This window comes from Thunnus albacares, chromosome 7 (genome assembly GCF_914725855.1).
Source record: "Thunnus albacares chromosome 7, fThuAlb1.1, whole genome shotgun sequence".
NCBI lineage: Eukaryota > Metazoa > Chordata > Actinopteri > Scombriformes > Scombridae > Thunnus > Thunnus albacares.
In genome coordinates, this window is record NC_058112.1 from 22,120,648 (window position 1) to 22,141,258 (window position 20,611).

At 39.5% G+C, this 20,611-nt stretch overlaps 1 protein-coding gene across 4 annotated transcripts in view; it reads left to right on the plus strand.

The window, feature by feature from the left end:
- The window catches only part of LOC122985764 (zinc finger protein aebp2-like), a 55,573-nt gene extending 35,640 nt beyond the window's left edge, over positions 1-19,933 (plus strand). Inside the window, exons 9-10 of one of the 4 annotated variants that reach the window (XM_044356650.1) lie at positions 7,062-7,187; positions 19,840-19,933. In XM_044356650.1, the coding sequence (XP_044212585.1) occupies positions 7,062-7,187; positions 19,840-19,879 (166 nt within the window). In that variant the 3' untranslated portion in view covers positions 19,880-19,933. Of the gene's footprint in view, positions 1-5,809; positions 5,958-7,061; positions 7,188-11,303; positions 12,834-19,839 lie in introns of those variants that run through there. The other 3 variants (XM_044356651.1, XM_044356653.1, XM_044356654.1) reach the window with 3 other exon arrangements.
- The last annotated feature ends 678 nt before the right edge of the window (positions 19,934-20,611 follow it).

Consider the following 20,611-nt stretch of genomic DNA (forward strand, 5'->3'; position numbering starts at 1 on the left):
ATCCTTTGAAAATGAAATGGAGACATGCTATATCCATATGCTATCCATTGGTTTTTGGATAGCTATAGTGCTGCTATTGAGAAAGAAAGTCTGCGCTTTACGCAACCGCCGGGACCGGGTGACTGACATTTCTGCTAATGCCATCACATGAGCCGTGCCATTTCAATGAAGACATGGACAGATGCCACCCCGTGCTCACACCACTGTGACCACACAGGAAACTCCATGTCTCTCTGTGTTTTCAAGTGAAAGCCTGCAGAGGTAAATTCTTACAGCCATCTATGGAAGCACGCTGCCTCCTTAAACGTCATATGTTGAATTCTTCAAATGATCAATGAGCACAGGTGGCAGCACGGAGGAAATGCAGGCGAGTGCAGTACATGCTAAGACATCACGTGGCCACACAAAAACATCCCATTGTTTATATAATGCATTTTCCAGCTTCAAATGAATCTCAGACATGGCAAGTTGCGTGTCTGAATGTCATTTACAGCTAAAATTTTGCAATGTGTTGACCTCAGACGAATCCCATTCGTTAACAATACATGGTCCACTTTTATAGCCCTCCCTGTAGTCTTAGGGAAGTAGAAGCTTCCAGAGCTCAAGGACTCTCTCTGCTCTCTGATAGACTGTACTCTCCCTCCTCTACTTTGTGTCTTTTGGGGGAAGGTGTTAGCTGGATATGAAGCAGGCAAGTAGGCAAGCAGTGTAGCAAGAGGAGCTGAGAGTTTCAGCTGAGTCCAGCGTTTTTCTGTCCGCTCCCTGATGGCTCCCAGATGTTTTTTAAAGCAGCCACACTCTCTGCATTTGCTCTCTTTCTATCTTTTCCCCCTCTGTGAGTCTCTCTATCTCTTCTTTCACATATTCTGCCCCCTCTCTCTGTCTGTCCTTCCAATTTTCCCTCCCTTCAGGGATCACACCCTTCCCAAAAGTGCTCACTTCACCTTGTCTGATCGTAATCACCCCTCCTCAAATAAACAGTCGTTCTCCACACTTGTTCTCTTTATTTCTCTTTTGCGTCTCTCTTTTTCCCTCTTGTCTCTCTTTTCTCGGCTTCTGGCTTCACCATCAAATGTATTGCCCATGCAAAATGCATGCGATTCTAATGCACTCTACCACCAGTAAGATTCCTCCTGCTGCTCATTCACAAACAATCCAAAACATGGAGGACAATGGCTTCACCCATTGCATTTGAGCACTGAAATGCCTTTGGATAAATAGCAGATGCGCTTGACCTATGAGTGATGAAAGTCTCCTCATGCATGAGAATGTGTTTGTGTGAAAATGTAAAAGAAAGAAATACAGAGAGGAAGATAAAAAGTTTAACTGAAGTTCTGTGAATGAAAACAACAGTGTTAATGGACTGTCAAGCTCCATTCACCATGCACTATAGTGTATACAGCCTTAAAGGAATGCGCCAGTTTTTTAAATGACCCATTAATTAGATTAGTGGGTCATTAAAGGCTCTTGAACATCATATTAATCATTTAAAAAGTATGGGCAACCGGTTTTATCTAAGAGGATGGAAACTTATACCAGCAGGTGAAAAGACGGGTAAAAAAAACCCTGTTAGGTGAGTATTAAATCAAAAGGCTACATCTGCTTTGAGAAAAGGTTTCCTAAGTTGTCCTAAAATACAACTTATCCTGTTTGAGGACCTTTCATACAACAAGACTTGAAAGTTGTGTTCCACCCATAAACTGTAAAAAAAAAAAAGGATGTACTCACCGTGACATCACCCATTGGTTTGTGGACTGCCGTTTTGAAGCCTTGAGTTTAGCATTTTGACCGTCACCATCTTGGATTTGACCTTCGCCATCTTGGATTTTTGGAGCCAGAAGTGACTATATTTGGACAAGAGGGTGGAGCTGACCCTAATGCTAGCTGCTACCTTGGTTAGCACAGTACATTTACAGTCAATGGTTAACTGTGATAATGCTAATGCTAATTTTCACTAGCGAAAAACAGGCGTAAACTATTAAAACTAAAGGTATTTACCGGAAAAACTGACCAGCTGAGGGTGCTTAGTACAACCAAATGCTGGACAAGACTTTTTTAGACGACCAAAATGTTACAGTTAACCTTCATGAACTGAAAATGCACTGTGAAGTAGTGGCAGCTACGGCTATACTCTGAATCGGGTTACGCCATGGTTACATGCTTTAACGTCCATTTTACCTTAAATCAGACTATAATTTACAAAATGAACATCATGCTTTATTGATGAAGACTTGAAACTAGCGATTGAGACCATAAACTAATTAGGAAACTGTTTACTGAGGTAATAAATCCAGTGAGAAGTAGGGTCATTTTCTCATAGACTTGCATACAATCAGACTTCTTTTTGCCCTCTGATGGCCATTAGAGAGAATGCAGGTTTAAGGCACTTCCACATTGGCTTCACTTATCAGACTGGGTGCTACACGTTTGGTTCCACTGCAAGAACAGATGCATTTCAGTGGCAGAAAAAACAGAAAGTTGTGTATTTGCCTTTTCATATACATTTTACACAATTATAACTACATATTTTATACTGTATTTATTTTAATGCTCAAAACTGTCTATTAATTTATTGTACAGCAGTTGTTCTGCTGATTTATTGTTCCTTTTTTGTTGCTTGTGTTGCATTAGCATGCCCCTTTTGTACTGTATGTATTTTGATGTTTGCAGTGTTTCTGAATGTAAAGCTCATTCCCCATAATTGTGCTTTTGTATGTTTTTAGATATTTTCTGTGTTCCTGAATTTAAACCATATTTCCCTAAGTCTTTATGCTTATCCTCATAAAGCTTGATTGTTCACAAGGGCCACTGTAACAGCACTGTGTAAGTCCTAAAAGCTAAATGGTGGCTAGGCTCCAGCATATGAGATTTAATGATGCATCCCACACTTTGGAATTACTGACAGCTCCAGGGGGAATAACAATGTCTTTTTAATTGTTGATATATCACGCTCAACATGTCAGAAACTACGTATTGGAATTGAACAAAATTTAAAGGACTTATTTGTGTGATTGTTTAATTTGGGCATTTTCAAAATATTCCCCTAACCTGACTTTAGGGGATATTTTGCTGTCTGTACATCCTGCACAACATCTTTGATACCAATTAATGTCACCTCTTCTTCCCATGCTCCTGCCACAAATAAGTACAAGGTAATATATTTTCTGCTCATTGGTGCACTACACCTCCACATCATTAATGGGCACATAATCTTTGGTGTTGACACAACAGTAGATTTATATGAGAGACATATGTGACAGACTGCTACTCTACACTGTGTGACTGGAGTTCTTCCTCTCTCTCTATACAGGTTTCACATGAGTGTTCAGCGACAGATAGACACTGGAGTTGACTGTAAACACTGTGATCTGTTTTGATGACGCACAACCCAGTGCAAGCTCATTGATATGGAGAGGGAACTAATGGCACTATCTTCCTCATCAGTAAACCCATTCCTGTGATGTTGACCCAGTGAACTCCAGACTCTACCACATATTTAAACATGTGTTTGTAGATGTGCATAAATGGAGCAAAGCCGAAAAGTTCACTTTGCTACTTACTCAACTCACTGCAACAAATGTCAAACACACCCTCTGCAATAAGGCAGACTACTTAAAGGAATAGTTCAACATTTTGGATAATACATTTGTTCCCTGTCTTACTAAAAGTTAGATGAGAAGATTGATACCATTCCCCCTTTATCAATGCAGTATCAATCTTCTCATCTAGCTCTTGGTAATCAAATAAGTGTATTTCCTAAAAGTCTGTTTTTAGGACTGTTTCTTTAAATTCCCAATGCCCTGGTAATTCCTTTGCTCCCCAGCTTCTTCTATTCATGTAGTATTTACATTTATAAACAAGATTGCTTATTACCAGACTGATCATAGTGTGTCAGTACAGCTATTTGGAGGAATAATCTTGTTTTTTGCAGCACGTCCTGCTGTTGGCATTCATGCAACTCTGTCTGCCGGTTGTCCTTACTTTATATCATCTGTCGGCCTAAAACATGCCTTTCTACTTTAAGAAGTTTGGTTGGGATCATGACTTCTGCCTTACTTCAACAGCTTATTTATCTAATACTTGTGTTAATGTGCATTTGTAAGTGATCAAGGGATTGGTGCAGTTAGGGTTTATGTGCTTGGCAATATGGCTGTCGATGCTGCTGGCTGTTTTTTGTTCTCTCACAAATCTGTGTCTGGGCAAAGTACTAACTTCTGTGGCTGCTAATTTTAATTTCTGAGCTCCTGTTCTATGGTTTACGCTGCTGCTGCTGCTGCTGCTGCACTCACCCACACTTACCAACATGAGCTTATATCATCTGCTTAATATGTAACACGTCATAGTAGAAGGCTGCCTGCCCTAAGCCATAATTTTTGTGTACGTTAGTAATTATCTGCTACATGTCATACTTTGCTGCTGCATATCAAATGGATTGGTGGGTTTAGATCTGTTTATCTCATGTCACTGCATATTATATTCACAGCAATGGTTGGAAGTGTTTTGTTGAGTAATGGCCACACAATGTTATGGTGCCCTCACATAGAAGGTGAGCCTAGTGGATGCTTGCTGCACAGTTTGCAATTGTGCAATTGTGTTAGTTTATCCGCAAAGTTTATATACACAAACATTATAAGAGTGTCTCATGGCATGAGCAATTATCATTTTTTTCTTTCATTTAATTTATATTTCACATACGTTTTTTGATCCTCGCCTGCCACAACCATAAAAGTGTGTTTTCCTCACTGTAACGTAATGAAAAACAGATTATGTTTGTGGTTGTGGTGATACTGGAGTTTTGAGCAATGTGATGGGGAAGAGATCCACTGGGAGAAAATTTCCTCTTCAAAAGAGACGGGCATGAATGTAATTATCACACAACAGTGTCTATAATTAGCAGGAGTACAAGCTGGTGCACTTTAGCACAATGACAAACCTTGCTCCAAATTCTTTGAATCATATTGCTCTTTCTTCTTGTAAAAATGTTCATTATTATATGATGAACTGTTGACCTGCCTCTTCCTGCAGTCATCTCACTCTATTTCTTCGTCAGATAACCCCCTTCTTGTTCTCTTCCTTCCTTTCTTCTTTGTTTCTGCTTCATTTCCATTCTTCAAAAAGAATGTGTACCCTGCAGTTTTTTTTTCCTGCCCTCTCTCCCACTGATTACTGCTTACTGTAAAGACTCTTTTCCATTATATCTCTCCTCCATCCCCTCTCCTCCCTTTGTCCCTCCCTATTCTTATTAAAAACTCTCCCACTTTAGTCACCCTGGCCCAGGTCCCACTCGCCTCCACTAAATAATCTGAGGCATCCTCCAGGCTCTTCAACTCCTCTCTGTCCTCCTTCCCTCCCTTGCACCACTCCCTGTCCTCCCTCTCTCCTTCCTGCTCTCTCTCCCTGGTTCTGCATGTAAGGAGTGACGCACAGCCCTGCTGTCAGGGAGAGATAGCAGACCTGACTCTGGCTGTGACGTCATCAGGTTATCTCCAAGCTGTTCTTCTGCACAGCTCAGACCTGCCACACACACACACACACACGCACACACACGCAGACACTTGCAGGCGCTTGTAGTATTTGACTGCACATAAGCACAACCATCAAGATTATGATGCTGCTGCTTGTACAGTATGAGACAAATGCACACCCAATCAGTCACGTTTCATACCTCCAAAATCTCAAACCAATTATCAGTGCACATGTCTTAGTGCCGCACTCCTGCGGGCCAGTCATGCTCAGTCTAAATCCCTTACACATCTACTGTGTATACAATTATTAACATGCAAGATTTTTCCTTTTCCCATGTCTGCAGCTGCAGTGTTCCTTGGACTTCTATTTGAACAACCAGATCAGATATACTGCAAAATGCATAAATGATGACTTCTCCTACTTCATATGGCAACATTTTCAAATAATTGGAAAATTGTATGGAATCTTAATAATAAAACATATGTTCTTTTCTTTCTTCCCTGTCTTTTCAGAGCTTTATCCATGTATCCTTATGTTTTCTATGATCATTATTCTAATAATAATAATTACTTTATTTTTTATACCACTTTTAAAAAACAAAGTTACAAAGTGCTTTACAGTAAAACAAGTAATAAAACCAAAGCAAGATAAGACTTTGTAAATGATACAAAATGATCATTTAAACAATTACAACAAATTACCATAAATTGGGATAAAGTCATATGATAAAAAAACAAGTTTTAAGTTTAAGTTTTAAGGAGGGATTCCATATTCTATTGTCAATGCTAAGATGAGTTGTAAATACCCAACCTGCCGCTGAAACATGGAATAAATATAATCAATCAGAAACACACAACAACCAGAGAAACGAAGGACCATGAATGAGTGGGTGTTACGTTTCATTGTCATCAAAAATTACTGATGTACATCTGTAAAATGTGAAAATTGTGATAAATACCCTCTACAGTTCCCTCCAGCCCAAGATGACATATTCAACCATAAAAATAATTGACTATTAATTTTCTGTTCATCTAAATCAATTAATCAACTCATCATTTCAGCTCTAAAAAGAGAATAAGGCAGATAAAAGAATATTCAATATATAGAATAGAATATAGAATAGAATAGAATAGAATATAGATATAGAATAGACTAGAGATATAGAACAGAATATAGATATAGAATATAGATATAGAATAGAATGTAGAATATAATATAGATATAGAATAGAATATAGAATGCATGACATACTGCCAAGTGAAGACCTGCTCCAAAGACAGATAATGGAAAAGTATCCCAGCTGTCTAACCATTATTGGGGTTAATTTGGAACCAGTAAGCTCCATTGCTGCACCATCTCCTCCAATAATGAGAGGAGAGGTCTGCTGTGCTGTGCTGTGCTGTGTTTTCACAGGTGGGCAGTGGACCCAGACTATCCATGATGGATGGATAGGGAGGTACCAACCCCTGGACAGCTGTTTCATCAAAACTCTGAGCTTGTAATTAGGTTCTCTGTGTACTGGATATTTGAATGAGCATATAAATTCATAATTGTTCTGTGTGGTTTGTGTTTATATTTCCTTCTTTGTTTCTCAGTGGCTGTGAAAAAGGTGAAAGTGGGTCAAAATCTGTTTATTCATTCCATGTCATCATTTGGGATGCAGTCCCTTATGTCCTGTCCAGTTTGAACCCTTCCTCATATGGCTTGCCTCTAATACAAAGGTAAGCTTTGTTCTTGTTCTTTGTTAATGTGACAGCATTTATCCCTGTGGTGCTGTCAAAAGTACGCCAGCTCCGCAGAGAACTCTGCAGGAACAGAAAGCATTTTCTTTTTTTTCTTTTTTTTTCAAATAAAATTTTCAACGCCTGATTTCACATTTGCAGTCAGTCTTAGAGTAAACCGCAACAAAGTCCCAAACCGATTGGAACCTTTACTCACAAAGCAAAAAAAGGAAAAACAGAGCCACTCTCTCAATATTCCTTTGAAGTGGAAAGTCAGGCAATGGAGAAGTTCAGTGGGTTTGGGTGGGATTCACATGAATAAAATTGGATGGCCCGCTTTTTTCCATTTCATTGAATTCAAATCAGGACATGACGCCAACTCTTAGATGTGTCGCAGAATTTGGCATGGCCAGCTATGGCAGAGACAGCTGTATCCAGCAGCCCACACCTCCTTCAGAACTAGAAAACTCAACCACCCACATCGTCCCTGCATTTTGATCATCCTGTTCTTTGTTATAATTTATGGATCCTTTCCTTTCATCAGATTCATATTATTTTCTGATTTCTTTGAGAAGAATAAAGAATGTTCCAGATTTCATATTGTTCTCATATTGCGTACAATTGCTCTCAGGATACATCTTGCTTTTATAGAGTTCAGCACTTGGCTGAACTGATTCATAGTCTTATCATAATTAGGACTGCCAGACACAGGCAGATGTTTGGAGTGGTGTCTGGGTGTGGCCAATGACAATATCTGAGGGCAATAGAAACAGCAGGATAGGCTTCCCCAAAGAAATGACGCAGAGTATGAGAGCAGAGCTGCCGAGTGCTGGGATGGATGGCGTTTTCCCTTGTGTTCACCAGCTTACATCAGCCAATCATGATGCAACATGGCAAAGGAGAACAGGCTCACAGTAGACATTGCAATGTTGCAGAATAGCACTTTGAACATGAACTTTGTGTGAGAGTATGATGTGACATTTGCAGCTTAACAGGCGAACTCGGATCAGTTTTCTTTTTAAGCTGGGGCATAGAGCACATAGTACTGTGACCATTTGATCACAATCTCCGCCTGTTCACTCACTGAATCTGAGCTCTGTGGAGGAGGGATGGAATTACACTTCTGTGAATTTAGAAATGCTGGAACCAGATAAAATACAAAGGAGATCAAATGTGCTCAATAAAGAGGTGTGTTATACATTCGAATAAGTGGAGAACCACTCATATCTAATCAGTTTAGTCAGATGTCTGTCAACTGAAATTGAAAGTTTTTCAGTTGACAGAACTTTAGGTGTGGACCCTGCGATTATCACGAACAGTATAAAAAGTTGTGGTTTTATGGTGGAGGGGAGACATAATCCCCCTGTAAAACCATAACTTTTTGTTTTTACCCTTTGATTTTTGTACAGATCAAACAAACCGTAGAGGTGCTGGTATTCAAGCTAACTGTTTCCCCCTCTTTCCAGTCTCTATGCTAAGCTAAGCTAACCGGCTGCTGGCTGCAGCTTCATATTTGGTGCACAGAGTGGTATCAATCTTCTCATCTAACTCTCATCAAGAAAGTGAATAATCTTATATCCTAAAATGTTGAACTATTTCTCTAAAGTTAGAGCAAGTTTAAGTATATTGTTCTCAAAGGTCTGTTAAGTTGAATATGCAATAGTAGTTTTACAAAATGGTCCACTCAACTCAAGGTCCACTTACTAGCTTCTTCTTTCAATTTGGAAAAAAAGTTTTTAAATATGTGACAACAATATCTCAACTGACAATATCTTAAAATTTTTGACATTTAGGTTCCTTAAATTATTATTATTTTTTTAAATTGCAGCCAGGATATGTAAAAAAAAAAACTTTACTTAAAGGGGACCTATAATGCTTTTCCTTATTTTTAGTCATGTGTATATTATGTTACAGTGTCGGATGTTCGTATTAAACGTGGCCAAAGTGTCAAATAATTAGGTAAACGTACGTAGAAGTAATCCCTGTAAGCAAAAAGCACCGGCTTCAGACTGCTCTGAACACTCGGTTTCCAGCGCTCCGCTCCACTAACATTATGGCATTTTTCCATTGTTTTGGGTGTAGTCACGCCGAGCCATGACCCGAGTCGAGCTGGCACGCTGTGAGTCTTTTTCCATTACACAGCACGGCAAAGTAAAATAAGTTGTTTACCTGTTGGAGGTGTGCTGGTCATCTGCAGCTCTTCATCAAACGTTAACTTCACTGTGGCTGTTTCTGTTTGTACTATTCGTCCCTGCATTATTTCCAACTTATCCACTGAACAAATAGCTCCAAATATCTCAATATGTTGTTGTTTCAACTGGTTTTTAGTGCCGCTAACAAAGCTTCACTAATTCAGTGAGGAACTCGTTTAATTTCCTGTAAATTCTTCACAAAAAAGTCTCCTGTTATTTAGTAATGTAAAAGCTTTTAATTTGATGCAATAAAGCAGAAAATGTTGGGTTTGCATTGGTGGTAACTTAACATGAGTCTGATACAGCTCTAATAAGGCTTCCGGAAAGCTGGCCAATCAGAACAGAGTGGGCTCATGGGCAGGGGGGCCTTTAAGAGACAGGAGCTTAGACTGCCTGTTAAGAGACAGAGGCTGAATTGAGTGGCTGCATAAAGGGCCAGTTTAAGATAAATAAGGAGCTTTTTGAACTGTGAATCATTCAAAACTGCTCTAACAGAGTCCAAAAATAAAAATATAGAGCTGGAAATGAGCATAATAGGTTCCCTTTAACTAACTGACCTTAAAAATGTCTTTGGCATTTCTGTTCTGCAATTTCTAGTTACTTATTGGCTGACATACACAGTACTGATATATCTGCACTAAGGTAATATTCTGTTGTATTGTTACACTTTTATAACAGTTGTGATTAAGAAACACTATTTCATGTGTATGAGTCACTGTGTGGTTATTATCAGTGTCGATCAGGTGTATCAGATCAGGTGTAACATGCCTCTTCTAAAATATGCTGCACTGTTCCCTGGCCTTTTAGCTTTACACTGTTCTAAACAAGATACATACAGTAACAACAATAAATCATAGATAACCTTTCACTTACATTTTTAGAAAAACTTTCCGTTCACTCGCACCAGTGAGAAAACTGATCATTTAATGGATTTGTTTAAGTGAACTGTGTTTCTAGTGTAGTTTGCTCTGCATCAGCCTGCAATCAAGCCATATTTCTGCATTACTGTGGGGATGAATGAAACAACTCTTCACATGTAGACACCTGTGGTCCAGTTCTCTTCAAATATGCAACATGCATTGGTGTCCTCCATAGTGTTCTGGATACACTGATTTCTTTGTCAGACAAGTCCACGCCATTAAGCCAGGCTTGATTTATTGGAACCTATAAGTAATTTATAAACAATGCTCCATAAACAATGCATGGTTGTGACGACTGAAGAAAGTTAAAAATGAACTGATGACACGGAAAATGGCTTGGAGGAAATCACCTGAGAATGCTGTCAGTCACTTCTGATTACATTAGAGCTCTCATCATCATAATATATTTATCATGTAAAAAAAAACAGATATAGTGACAATGAAAATACATTTATGAGCATAGAGGAAGACTGCTCATTCTTTCATTTTTTTTAATAATTCACCTTAAAAGCCAAACCACACTTGTTACAACTCTGTCAGGATGGATTCAAGAATTTCCACAGAATTAGATGCCAATCCAAAAAATAATTGAAGTATAACTGTCCAAATAGAAAATGCCCCAGTTCAATCCTAGGAGTTAAAAGGTAATTTTATGAATTTATATCTTCCAATTGTCCTGTCACATCATGTTACCTTGATGTTTTTGAAAAATGATTTGAATTCTGGCTATGAATTGTGAGATACATACAGATAAATCACATTATTATAATGCATTCATGCACGTTCCTGAGAATGGGTGCACATGAATGAAAGAGAATAATGTACAGTGTGAATGAATGGGAGGAGATGGGAATAGCTTCAAAGATGTAGGAGTGTTTCTTCTACTTCCTGAATGCTCCAAACACATGACAAGACACCAGACGGCACAGTCGTCTCTTGGCATAGATGCATACAGCAGGCAATGTGTGCTGATGACATTCCTCTTTCTTTGGGATCTCCTGCAGGTGTGGGTAGTGTGATTCATCGCTCATCTGTTTGTAAGTCAAATGAAGGAGAGAGCAAGGACAGAGGAATAGTGACCACCATCCTGCTGTGGCTTCAGATGTGCCAGCGAGCCTTTAGTTCTCTCCATAATGGTGTTGAGTGAGAAGTGAACAATCTGTAAAGGAAGTTTGTCTCTTGAGCTCCAAGCCGTTAACCTGGCAGAGGGAGATGATGGGTGAAATTTTGGTTCTCCACAGTGATCAGAGGCGTCACAGGAGACATAGACAGCGCCAGAGCTGGGAAACAATCTCTTCATTTTCTTGACATTAAAAGAATGTACCGTTTGCAAATGTAATGACTCTAAAGAGGACAGGAAAGAGATTAGTGGGGAGCTTAAAATGGGAGACAGATAATTGTGTCCTTAGTTTGCTTTGGCAAGATCCTTTACTCACTGAGCCAGAGAAATCAAACAGGTCAATGAACTATAGAGACAGCCCCAAAACCTCAGCCAGTTTCATCAGTCACCCTTCACTGATGGCAGATCTCTTCCTGAGTCAGTGTATTAAACTTATGAGGATTCACATAATTCACACTGCAATTTTACTTCTCACTGATTGCTGTGTGCACTCAATAAAAGTTGTTGCCCAGTTCACTTCATGCTGACAGATAGATAATAAAAATCCAAAGCGTGTCCAAACTTCATGTTCTGATTACAGGCCATTATTCATTTCATTCAGTGTTGTTGTGTAGCTGGAGAGGATTTATTAGGCTGACTGAAGAAAGATGACTATCTGTAATGTTTGTAAGAGTGTGTATTTGCTGTGGAAATGTCCCCGTGCTTGTACTTGTTGCTCTGATTCAATCTACTGTATAATCAATTAATGAGGTTTTAAATGACTGCTCCAAACACTCACTGTAAATGTTTACACCTGTTCCGAATGACCACCCTCAAAGTCGGGGTGAAAATTATGCCGTCATAGAGAGGGGCGAACCGCCATGAATCATAAATATGTGAATAATAGTGCTTACTTTTGGACAGTCTCTCTAAGGCACTGATGACATTGTATGGTGTTATGTGAAGAATGGAATAGAATAACAAGGAGGACTGGAGAGAGACTTGTGTGCACACCGGCAGTGGTTTGTCGGGTAGTCGGTTTCAGACGCAGCCCCCCTTATTCTGACGTCAGAAAGTGTATTGTCAGTATATATGTGCCAGTGTACTGTTTTTACTATATACTGTGGTGACACATACAGCGCCAAACATTTTCATTAGCATGATTATTGCCACTTTCAGTGGGCACCATGACCGCAGCACAGTTCTCCTGTCTTTATTAGCAGTCTTATTTTGATTAACCACACAAAAACACCTCAGTCACCTCATCAGTCAAATAGAGTCACAGCAGTCACAGCAGGACCAGAAAACCAGGCTCTTGTCTGTAAAGCTCTAGTTTCTCTTGCAATGACTTAATATGTTAACATAAGCTAGTCGATCTACAGGAGCATGGCTTGTTTATGGTTAAAGCTGTAATATGTAACTATTCCGCATTAAAATATCTAAAAACGACCAGACCTATGTTATATATTTTGTCGAGTTGTGTACTTACATTATTCCAAATGTTTCCAACAATATTCAAACCCAGAGAAATCAGTAATTTTAATCGAGGTAACAGTCTGTTTCATTTGGTTGCCAGTTGCCAATGGCGTCATACCCCTCTATCAAAGAGTATAAGTGCACAAGATGCATGTGTTGGCCTTGTGGTTGTCCGCCACGATTAGTGTCTACCAAAGAATATACACATACAAGATAATATGTCAGCATTGTGGTTGTCCGCCACAATGGCATTTACCAAAGAGTATACGCATACAAGATAATATGTCGGCATTTTGGTTGTTACTGAGGACATCTTTTAACCGGATGAAGGATTTTAGTCATCGAACATCTGGATCTGAAATTATCAGAGAAACAAGCTGAGCAAACGTTAGCAGCAGCACGGCTAGCAGCCCCTCCCAGATGTCCTGTGCCCGCCGAGCAGTGTTGGACAAAAAGGGATTTTTTCATGTGAAACTGCTTTATTCAGTGTTTTTACCGGTTTTAATCCACATGTACGTTTGTTTTTAGAGGAGGAGACCTCTGCGGATAATTCAGCTCCCGGTAAAAACCTGATGAATGTCTGGATCTTAAGTTATCAGAGAAACAAGCTGAGCAAACGTTAGGAGCAGCTTGGCTAGCAGCCCCTCCCGGACGTCCTGTGTCCACCAAACAGCGTCGGAGAAACACTGATTTTTTACATGAAACTGCTTTAATCAGTGTTTTTACTGGTTTTAATCACTGGGTCTGTTTGTTCTGGAGTAGAGGAGACCTCTGCCGAACGCTGAAGTAATCCTGACCTGGAGAAGCTGGTTGTTTAACAATGAAGACAACAACTCCCATGATCCCACGCTACTTCCCATGTCAGCAAACTCTGTCTTTTGTTATTGTATGATTTAGAGACCCCTAGTGGCAGAAATTACATATTCAGCGTTTAAGTGAAGTTTGATACATTTACATAGTGTAGACAGCATCTTTGACACTCTTTGGCACAAGTTCAGATTTTGTTGCACATTATTTGCAATTAGAAGTAGTTTTGTATTGTAATTGTAAGTAGTTGATGATAAGCAATAGATCACTAAGTTTGGACCAAAGTATATAAATGTATTTGAGTGTAAATGTTCAGTCTTGACCTTGGAAATAGTACTGTAAGAATTATCTTAACTCTCCATGATAACTGAGCCAACTTAATACTTGAGACCATGAGATGTGTTCAAAAACTCTAGAAAAAACTAGTAAGGGGACCTTGAGTTTATGTATATAGTTTGTGGGCAAAACTACTGTATGTAAATGTAATTTGAGTAATTTGAACAAATCAAGATGTGATTACTAATTGAGCTGTCACATGAAGCTTCACTCAGTATTTCCTTGCATCATTTGTTTACATGAAATTCAACACTTTCATGGGCTGCCACCCTTCAGGGTATCCAGTGATCAGGTAGATAATCTCCTGCTGTTGTCAACACGACAGTAGAAGGCCAAACCTAGAGGTTGCTGTGATAGATTACTCTGGTGCCCTCTGCACTGTTTATCAGACCTCTTCCTTTTTACTGCCCGCATCTATCAGACTCACAGTAGTTAAATACTGAAGATAAAAGCATATAGTGCAGGGCCCACATAAAAACAGCCACTCTACTGATTTATTAGGTTGTCGTCCACCAAAGATCTGTGATTCTCAGGGCCACAGTGCAATGACGACTGCCCTGCAACATGCCATGCATCCAGTGTTGTGTTGTATCCACTGACAGCTCTATCCACTGTGCCTCCTGGCAATAATTGTCACCACTTTAATGGCTCTGTTTTTCTGCTTTGATGCATTTTCTCATGTTGGTGAAACATTGAGCTACTTGGAACATAGTGTTCTTTAGATGGCTGGCTGATGTTGCTCTAAAAGCCAGCCTGTGGCACATGTTGCCTCACAGTTTGCTGTTCCACAGGTGATTGTAGCGCTGCCGCTTTTTATTCACTATTTGAAATTCAAAGGCTCTTTTGATTTGATAGGACTTGGGGAAAACGCATCTCCTGTGTCCCACCCGTAGTTCATCTGAAGCTGACACCATGATGGTTGTTTAAAATGTGTTGCCTGCAGTTCTTCTCTCTATTTGATTGACATTTAGAGATAGCAGAGGCTGATGGAAAGGGTCTGTTTGCTCACAGTGTCGCGGGAGGAGGCTGCGGAGCCAAGAGAGAGAGACGGGAAAAGATAGACAGAGAGATAGAGAGAGAAAATGGGCAGAGCATCCTGAACTACGATAACCTTAAGTCCTCCTCTGATGACACATGCTCCCATCTCTGACTGGGTTGATTATGGTGACAGTATCCTTTGCTCATGTGAGTCTAGCCTCTCTGCATCACATTCCTATGATGAAGACACTGAAAAGGAAAAATGGTCTTTGATTGCTTTGGGAGCAATACCTCTGTGTATCTCTGCTTTTACTACATCTCACTGTTGAAGATGTTGTTTTTTTTTAAATAGTAATAATCTTGAAGATTTTCATTTAAATAAAGTCTGTTAAGTCACTATCTATTGCCCAATGAGGCAACACATTGGTGATTGAGCCTATGGCTCACTGATGAAACCCCTTCCATTTGTGGTATTACAAACTGGGTGTCATTGGTGAAAAATCACAAGTGGCACACAGTTAGTGACATGTTTTTCATCTCCCAGCAACGGTTGGTCTGCCAGAGAGGGTAGGCAGAGCTAATACAACAGACTCGCTCATCTTCAACTCACTTGCGTGTGAAGCGGTGCACTGTTTTTTCCTGTCTCTGCTAGCGTTGCCAACAGCCAACTGACTGACGTCATACAGGCGACACTGTTTGGATCTCTGGGGAGTGAGGTCCAAAAACACACCTGCAATTACAACTTGTCACCATAGGTGCCACCAAAGAGAATGAAACAGATCTTTAAGACTGTTGCTTTAACTAGAAATAAAGATCTGCTTTTTAAAATATCAAATGAAACCTTTGATAATATTTTTAAAAATAACTTAAACAGGTTAAATCTGTTCTTTTGCAGAGCCTCTGAACTATATACCTGAGATAACAGATTAAATAGTAGAAAAAAACTGAGGGGATGGATGGGATCACTGACTTTACAGTACATTTTTAACATCTTAAATACTGTTTGTTTATCTCTGTCTGTAATCAGTATAGGAGGAGCTCCAATTAGAGAATGGAAAGAAAATACTGATGATGAAACCCGACAGTGTTCATCTGTGAGAGTAGAATTAACAAACAACACTTTATTTATGGAAGTCTAAGAGGAAGTGTACAGTTTGACTTGAGATAACTTTACCAGTCTGTTGATATGGAGTCTGGGAAAAATGCTCTATGGACTCACTGAGAGTTTTATGGCACTTAAGTGAACTGTGTTGACCCGCTGTCACTATGTTTTTACTGAAATGTTTTGTTTATCCATTTTGATAAATTCCTGTCATCTGAATTATTAGGTATTAAGTATAGTTTTAATTATCTGCTATGATCGTGTGTGAGCTATTGATCTCTTATAGATGCTGACGTACATACTGTCCTTGTCTAGGGCTACATATTTAATGCCAAAGCATTAGATAATGAATGGCTACGCTGAATAAATCTGTAGATAAAAGAGACTGAATGTAATATTCTGTCATCTGCATCACTGGGGAGGGCTTGGACGTCACTTTTCTGAAAACATCTCACTGTGTGGTCGAGTGTCTGTGTCTCTAACGCAGCTTAGTGGAGCTTGTTGGCCCTGTCACAAGACTGGAATGTTCTGTGTGTGTGATCATGTGCCTCATTGTTGTGAATATTTGTGTGTGAGAGAGAATGTGTGTTTTGTCTTATTTCGATTTTTTTTTATTCGAACATTATTTTACCAGGATAGTCTCTTGAGATTGAAATACTGGCCAAAGCAGCCAGGCAGTATGTTACACAAACCAACATCAACTCAGAGGGAGGGAAAAGTAAGAAAAGAAGGAAAAACATTAAAAGGCATTGCGAGACTGAAACGGGGGCATGCACATATATACTGCATACACTAATGTGTGCGTGCATATGACTGTTATTGCATGCATCCATGTCTCAATCTCAAGACCTTCTCCACAGCCACTGGCATTTTTTTCATTGCATCATGTTGTCTTATTTCATCTTTTACATGAAATCATGAGGGAAACATGGCGAGTGAGGCTATTGTTTATGCCTTTTACATTTGGTGGAACTGAATTCTTACATGAATTTTTTTTCTCCATCTTGATGCTCTTCTTATGCAGGAAATTTAACATACATGCTTTCAGTCGAAGTAGACTCTGAGCCGGTATATGATTAGAATCTTCCAGCCTGACCACAACCACCACTGCCGTCACCGCCGCTGCCACAGTCCTTCTAAGAAATAGATCACCTCCAAATATTGTGTTATGTAACCTTTAAACAACTGCAGATTTCTCTCTCTGCTTCTTTCTTGAGAGACAGCGGACCACAAGCGTGCCTGGAGGCCAGATGCAGATGATGGTCTGTCAGTTTGCGGACCCATGGTCAGGCCATCATGATGATATTAACACTCCAAGAATGTCTGTAGCACTCACTCTCAACCATCTTTCCACCCTCAGCTCGAGCAATGTAGGCTAATTCTTCCCTGCAGAATGTGGATTGTTATGAAGGATTGCTTGTACAGTATGTTTGCTGAACCGCAGTGCTCGCTCTTTAGGTAAGCCTTTTTTTTCTTTGTGGCATATGCAACTCCTCAAATTGTTTTTGTCAAAAAGTGGATGTATAGTATGAAGAATAGTAAGAGAAAGATTTCAGATGAACCTCTGGGTGAGGAAATTTTGACTGAATACCTTTTGTCACCAGTCTGTCTCAACTTGGGTGTAAACATCTACTCAGGAATGTGTGATGTGGTGGCAACAACAAACTCAACCAGATTTGACCATTCAAGCAGCGCTGTGCAGCATCAGAGAGTGTAAGCGAGGACAGATGAAAGGACATTTTTCATGTATCACAGAAGTCCCCCTGGATCTGCTCATGTCATGCACAAGAGCGTCAAATACTTTGAGGAGGTCAAGCTCGCTTTCATTGGCTCCATCTCACCACCTGATTCCAGTCTCTCCTCCTTTCTATCACTGACCTTTTTTTGTGATAGCAGCCCTGATATGACGAGGGTTTCATGAAAGAAATATTTAGACAGATCACAAGTTTGAGCCCCTGCTTTGAAGCCCACGATGGTGGTGTTGACAGCAGCTACTGGAGCGCCTAATTAGGCTGCGGAGACTGCACCTCTGTGAGGGCTTCTCTGATGCAACTTGGAAGGAACCCAGCTAATGCCACCACACAGTAGCACTGTGCAGATAAAGCCTCCAGGATAACTTATTAGTGTTTACACTGTGTCACATACATCCCCAGCATAGATTTACATTCAGGATGTAATTGCAGAATGCTTTGGAGAATAGCCGGGAGAAGTTGTTAAGCTGTTAGCACGCTGATCTGAAACGTGAGGTTTAGCAGGGGTGCAAGAGCTGGACTTGGCATATCCCTCATGTTTGATGTACAGCCTGCTGAACATAAATCTTGGCCCTGAGTTCCGTCTTGATAAAATATCTGAGGCAGGAAAGTGGAATGGCTGTCGCCTGTAAAGCCAGCTTCCTGTATGGAGCCTCACTCTGCGGGGCTTGTATGAATTAAACATGGACTAGGGCCATTATAAATGACAGGGTCAGAACAGCCAAATAGGGATGTTGGAAAAACAATGCGACCAACAGAATCTATCATCTCTGCCAGCTCAGTGAAACTTTGTCAAGTAAGGCCAAGTCAGCAACTATAAGACTTCAGCTCCAGTGAATACTCTAATACTGAAATGAAGAGGGCCTGATTCAAATGAATTTGACAGTAATGGCTGGAGAGGAGGGCAGTGACGTTGGTTGTATACTGTGGTATCGCTGATGGTATGTTGTGAAAGATAATCTGATAGAGACTGCTTCATCGTCTTATTAATTAACACATGCACAAAGAAGACAAATGTCATGCCACTGTATGTCCTTGACAGGTTATTTTTCATGTGCATTAGGTTTTAATTATATAGTTTAGGAGACACCTTTGAGGTCATATACCGTATATGAAAATTAGTGTTACTCTTAAATTTTAATATTTTAATATTTACTATTAATCCTGTCAAGCTTTTGTTTAATTTAATTTAGAGTTGAAATGAATAGTTTAATAATCAGTTTTAATTATTTCAGTCACTTATTAAGCAAAAACTAGTTTCAGCTTCTTAGATGTGAGAGTTTGCTGCTTTTAGGTTTTGTACACCTGGTGAGATTTGAAGATGCCAGCTTGGGCTCTAAGAAATTCTAATTAGTATTTTTCACTATTTTCTGACATTTTATAGACAAAAGGATTAATTAATTAATTGAAAACAATCAGCAGATTAATTGATAATAAAAATAATTAGTTGGATCCTAATTTGTTTAGTCTGACACTGTGGGCTCCCACTCCATCAAAATCAAGACAACTGCACCACAGTTTGAAAAGCTCTGGTTCAGGTTAAGTCCAGCTTGTAATATCTGTGTAGATGATTTGTGGCTTGTGAGATGCTCTCCTCTTTCCTTTAAAAAATGATCTACACTTCAGTATTTGGTAGATTTTCAAACAAAGCCACACTGACATTTCCCACCATTACTGATGTCAAAACCTCACTTAGCTTTAGACACATTGTTTTCAATCTGAAGTGGTCACCCAGTTAGAAGTATGGAGAAGACAAATGACAGCTTCATGTAGAGGGTTATTGCATAGTGATCAAAGAGAAAAATCTGATTAGGACTGATGAATCATAATCTATCAATTGCTGCAGCAGCCTCAAATGCACTGTGATAGTTTCCTCTCAAGGCACTGGTTTGTCTCATTTGCACAGCTTCTTTGAGGCTCGGTGCCGAGACGCTGGCAGCTCCATTTACTGTAAATCTTTTACTTGATAAAAGTCTGTATTTGTTTCATAGGTCTGAGATTTGTTATCTGGAGAAGGAACACATACATTGATGAAGTGGACTCCTGAAGAACGGTGGAAGGTGACCAAAACACATCTGTCTCTCCTGGTGAAAATAAACCAAACATAATTAACACACAAGGTCTGGTGATCCTTACTGAGCTTGTTTGAGCAGTAAACACTGTTGATTTTGTTTGAGTCAAAACATTAACAAATTACAATTAAGGAATTTTTTAAAAAGTCACCTTATCCCTTAGCAGTGACTCCGGGCCCTGTTCCTCATACACAGATAACCAAGTTGACTTGATTTGATTGTTGATTAATGGACACGAGCCTGGATTTTTCAGCTTTTTGAAACTGGCCCAAGATTTATCTGGGCTGTTATTGTAGAAACAATGCCCTCAGTTCAAACCTGAAAATGTATTTCAAAGTTTATCACTGAACACAATTCTTGAACTAATGTTTAGTTACTGTGCAGCTGCTCTTTTCCTTTGATTCACCAATAGAGCAATGTTGCAATAATTATGGTTTTCAGAGAAGAAAATATGGGCTACTGAGATCTGGATCTTTTGGTGTTTAAAGGGTCCTCACAACTAAGCCTTTAATGCTGAAATATATATATATATATATATATTACATGTTATATATATATATAACATGTAATAAAATCAATAAAACCAATAAAAATTTAGTCTTGGCCACAGCAAAGAAGACTGAACCTGAGGAACCAACGATATTTTCGTTTTCGTATTTTCATTTTCATTTGATAACATTTGGACATATAG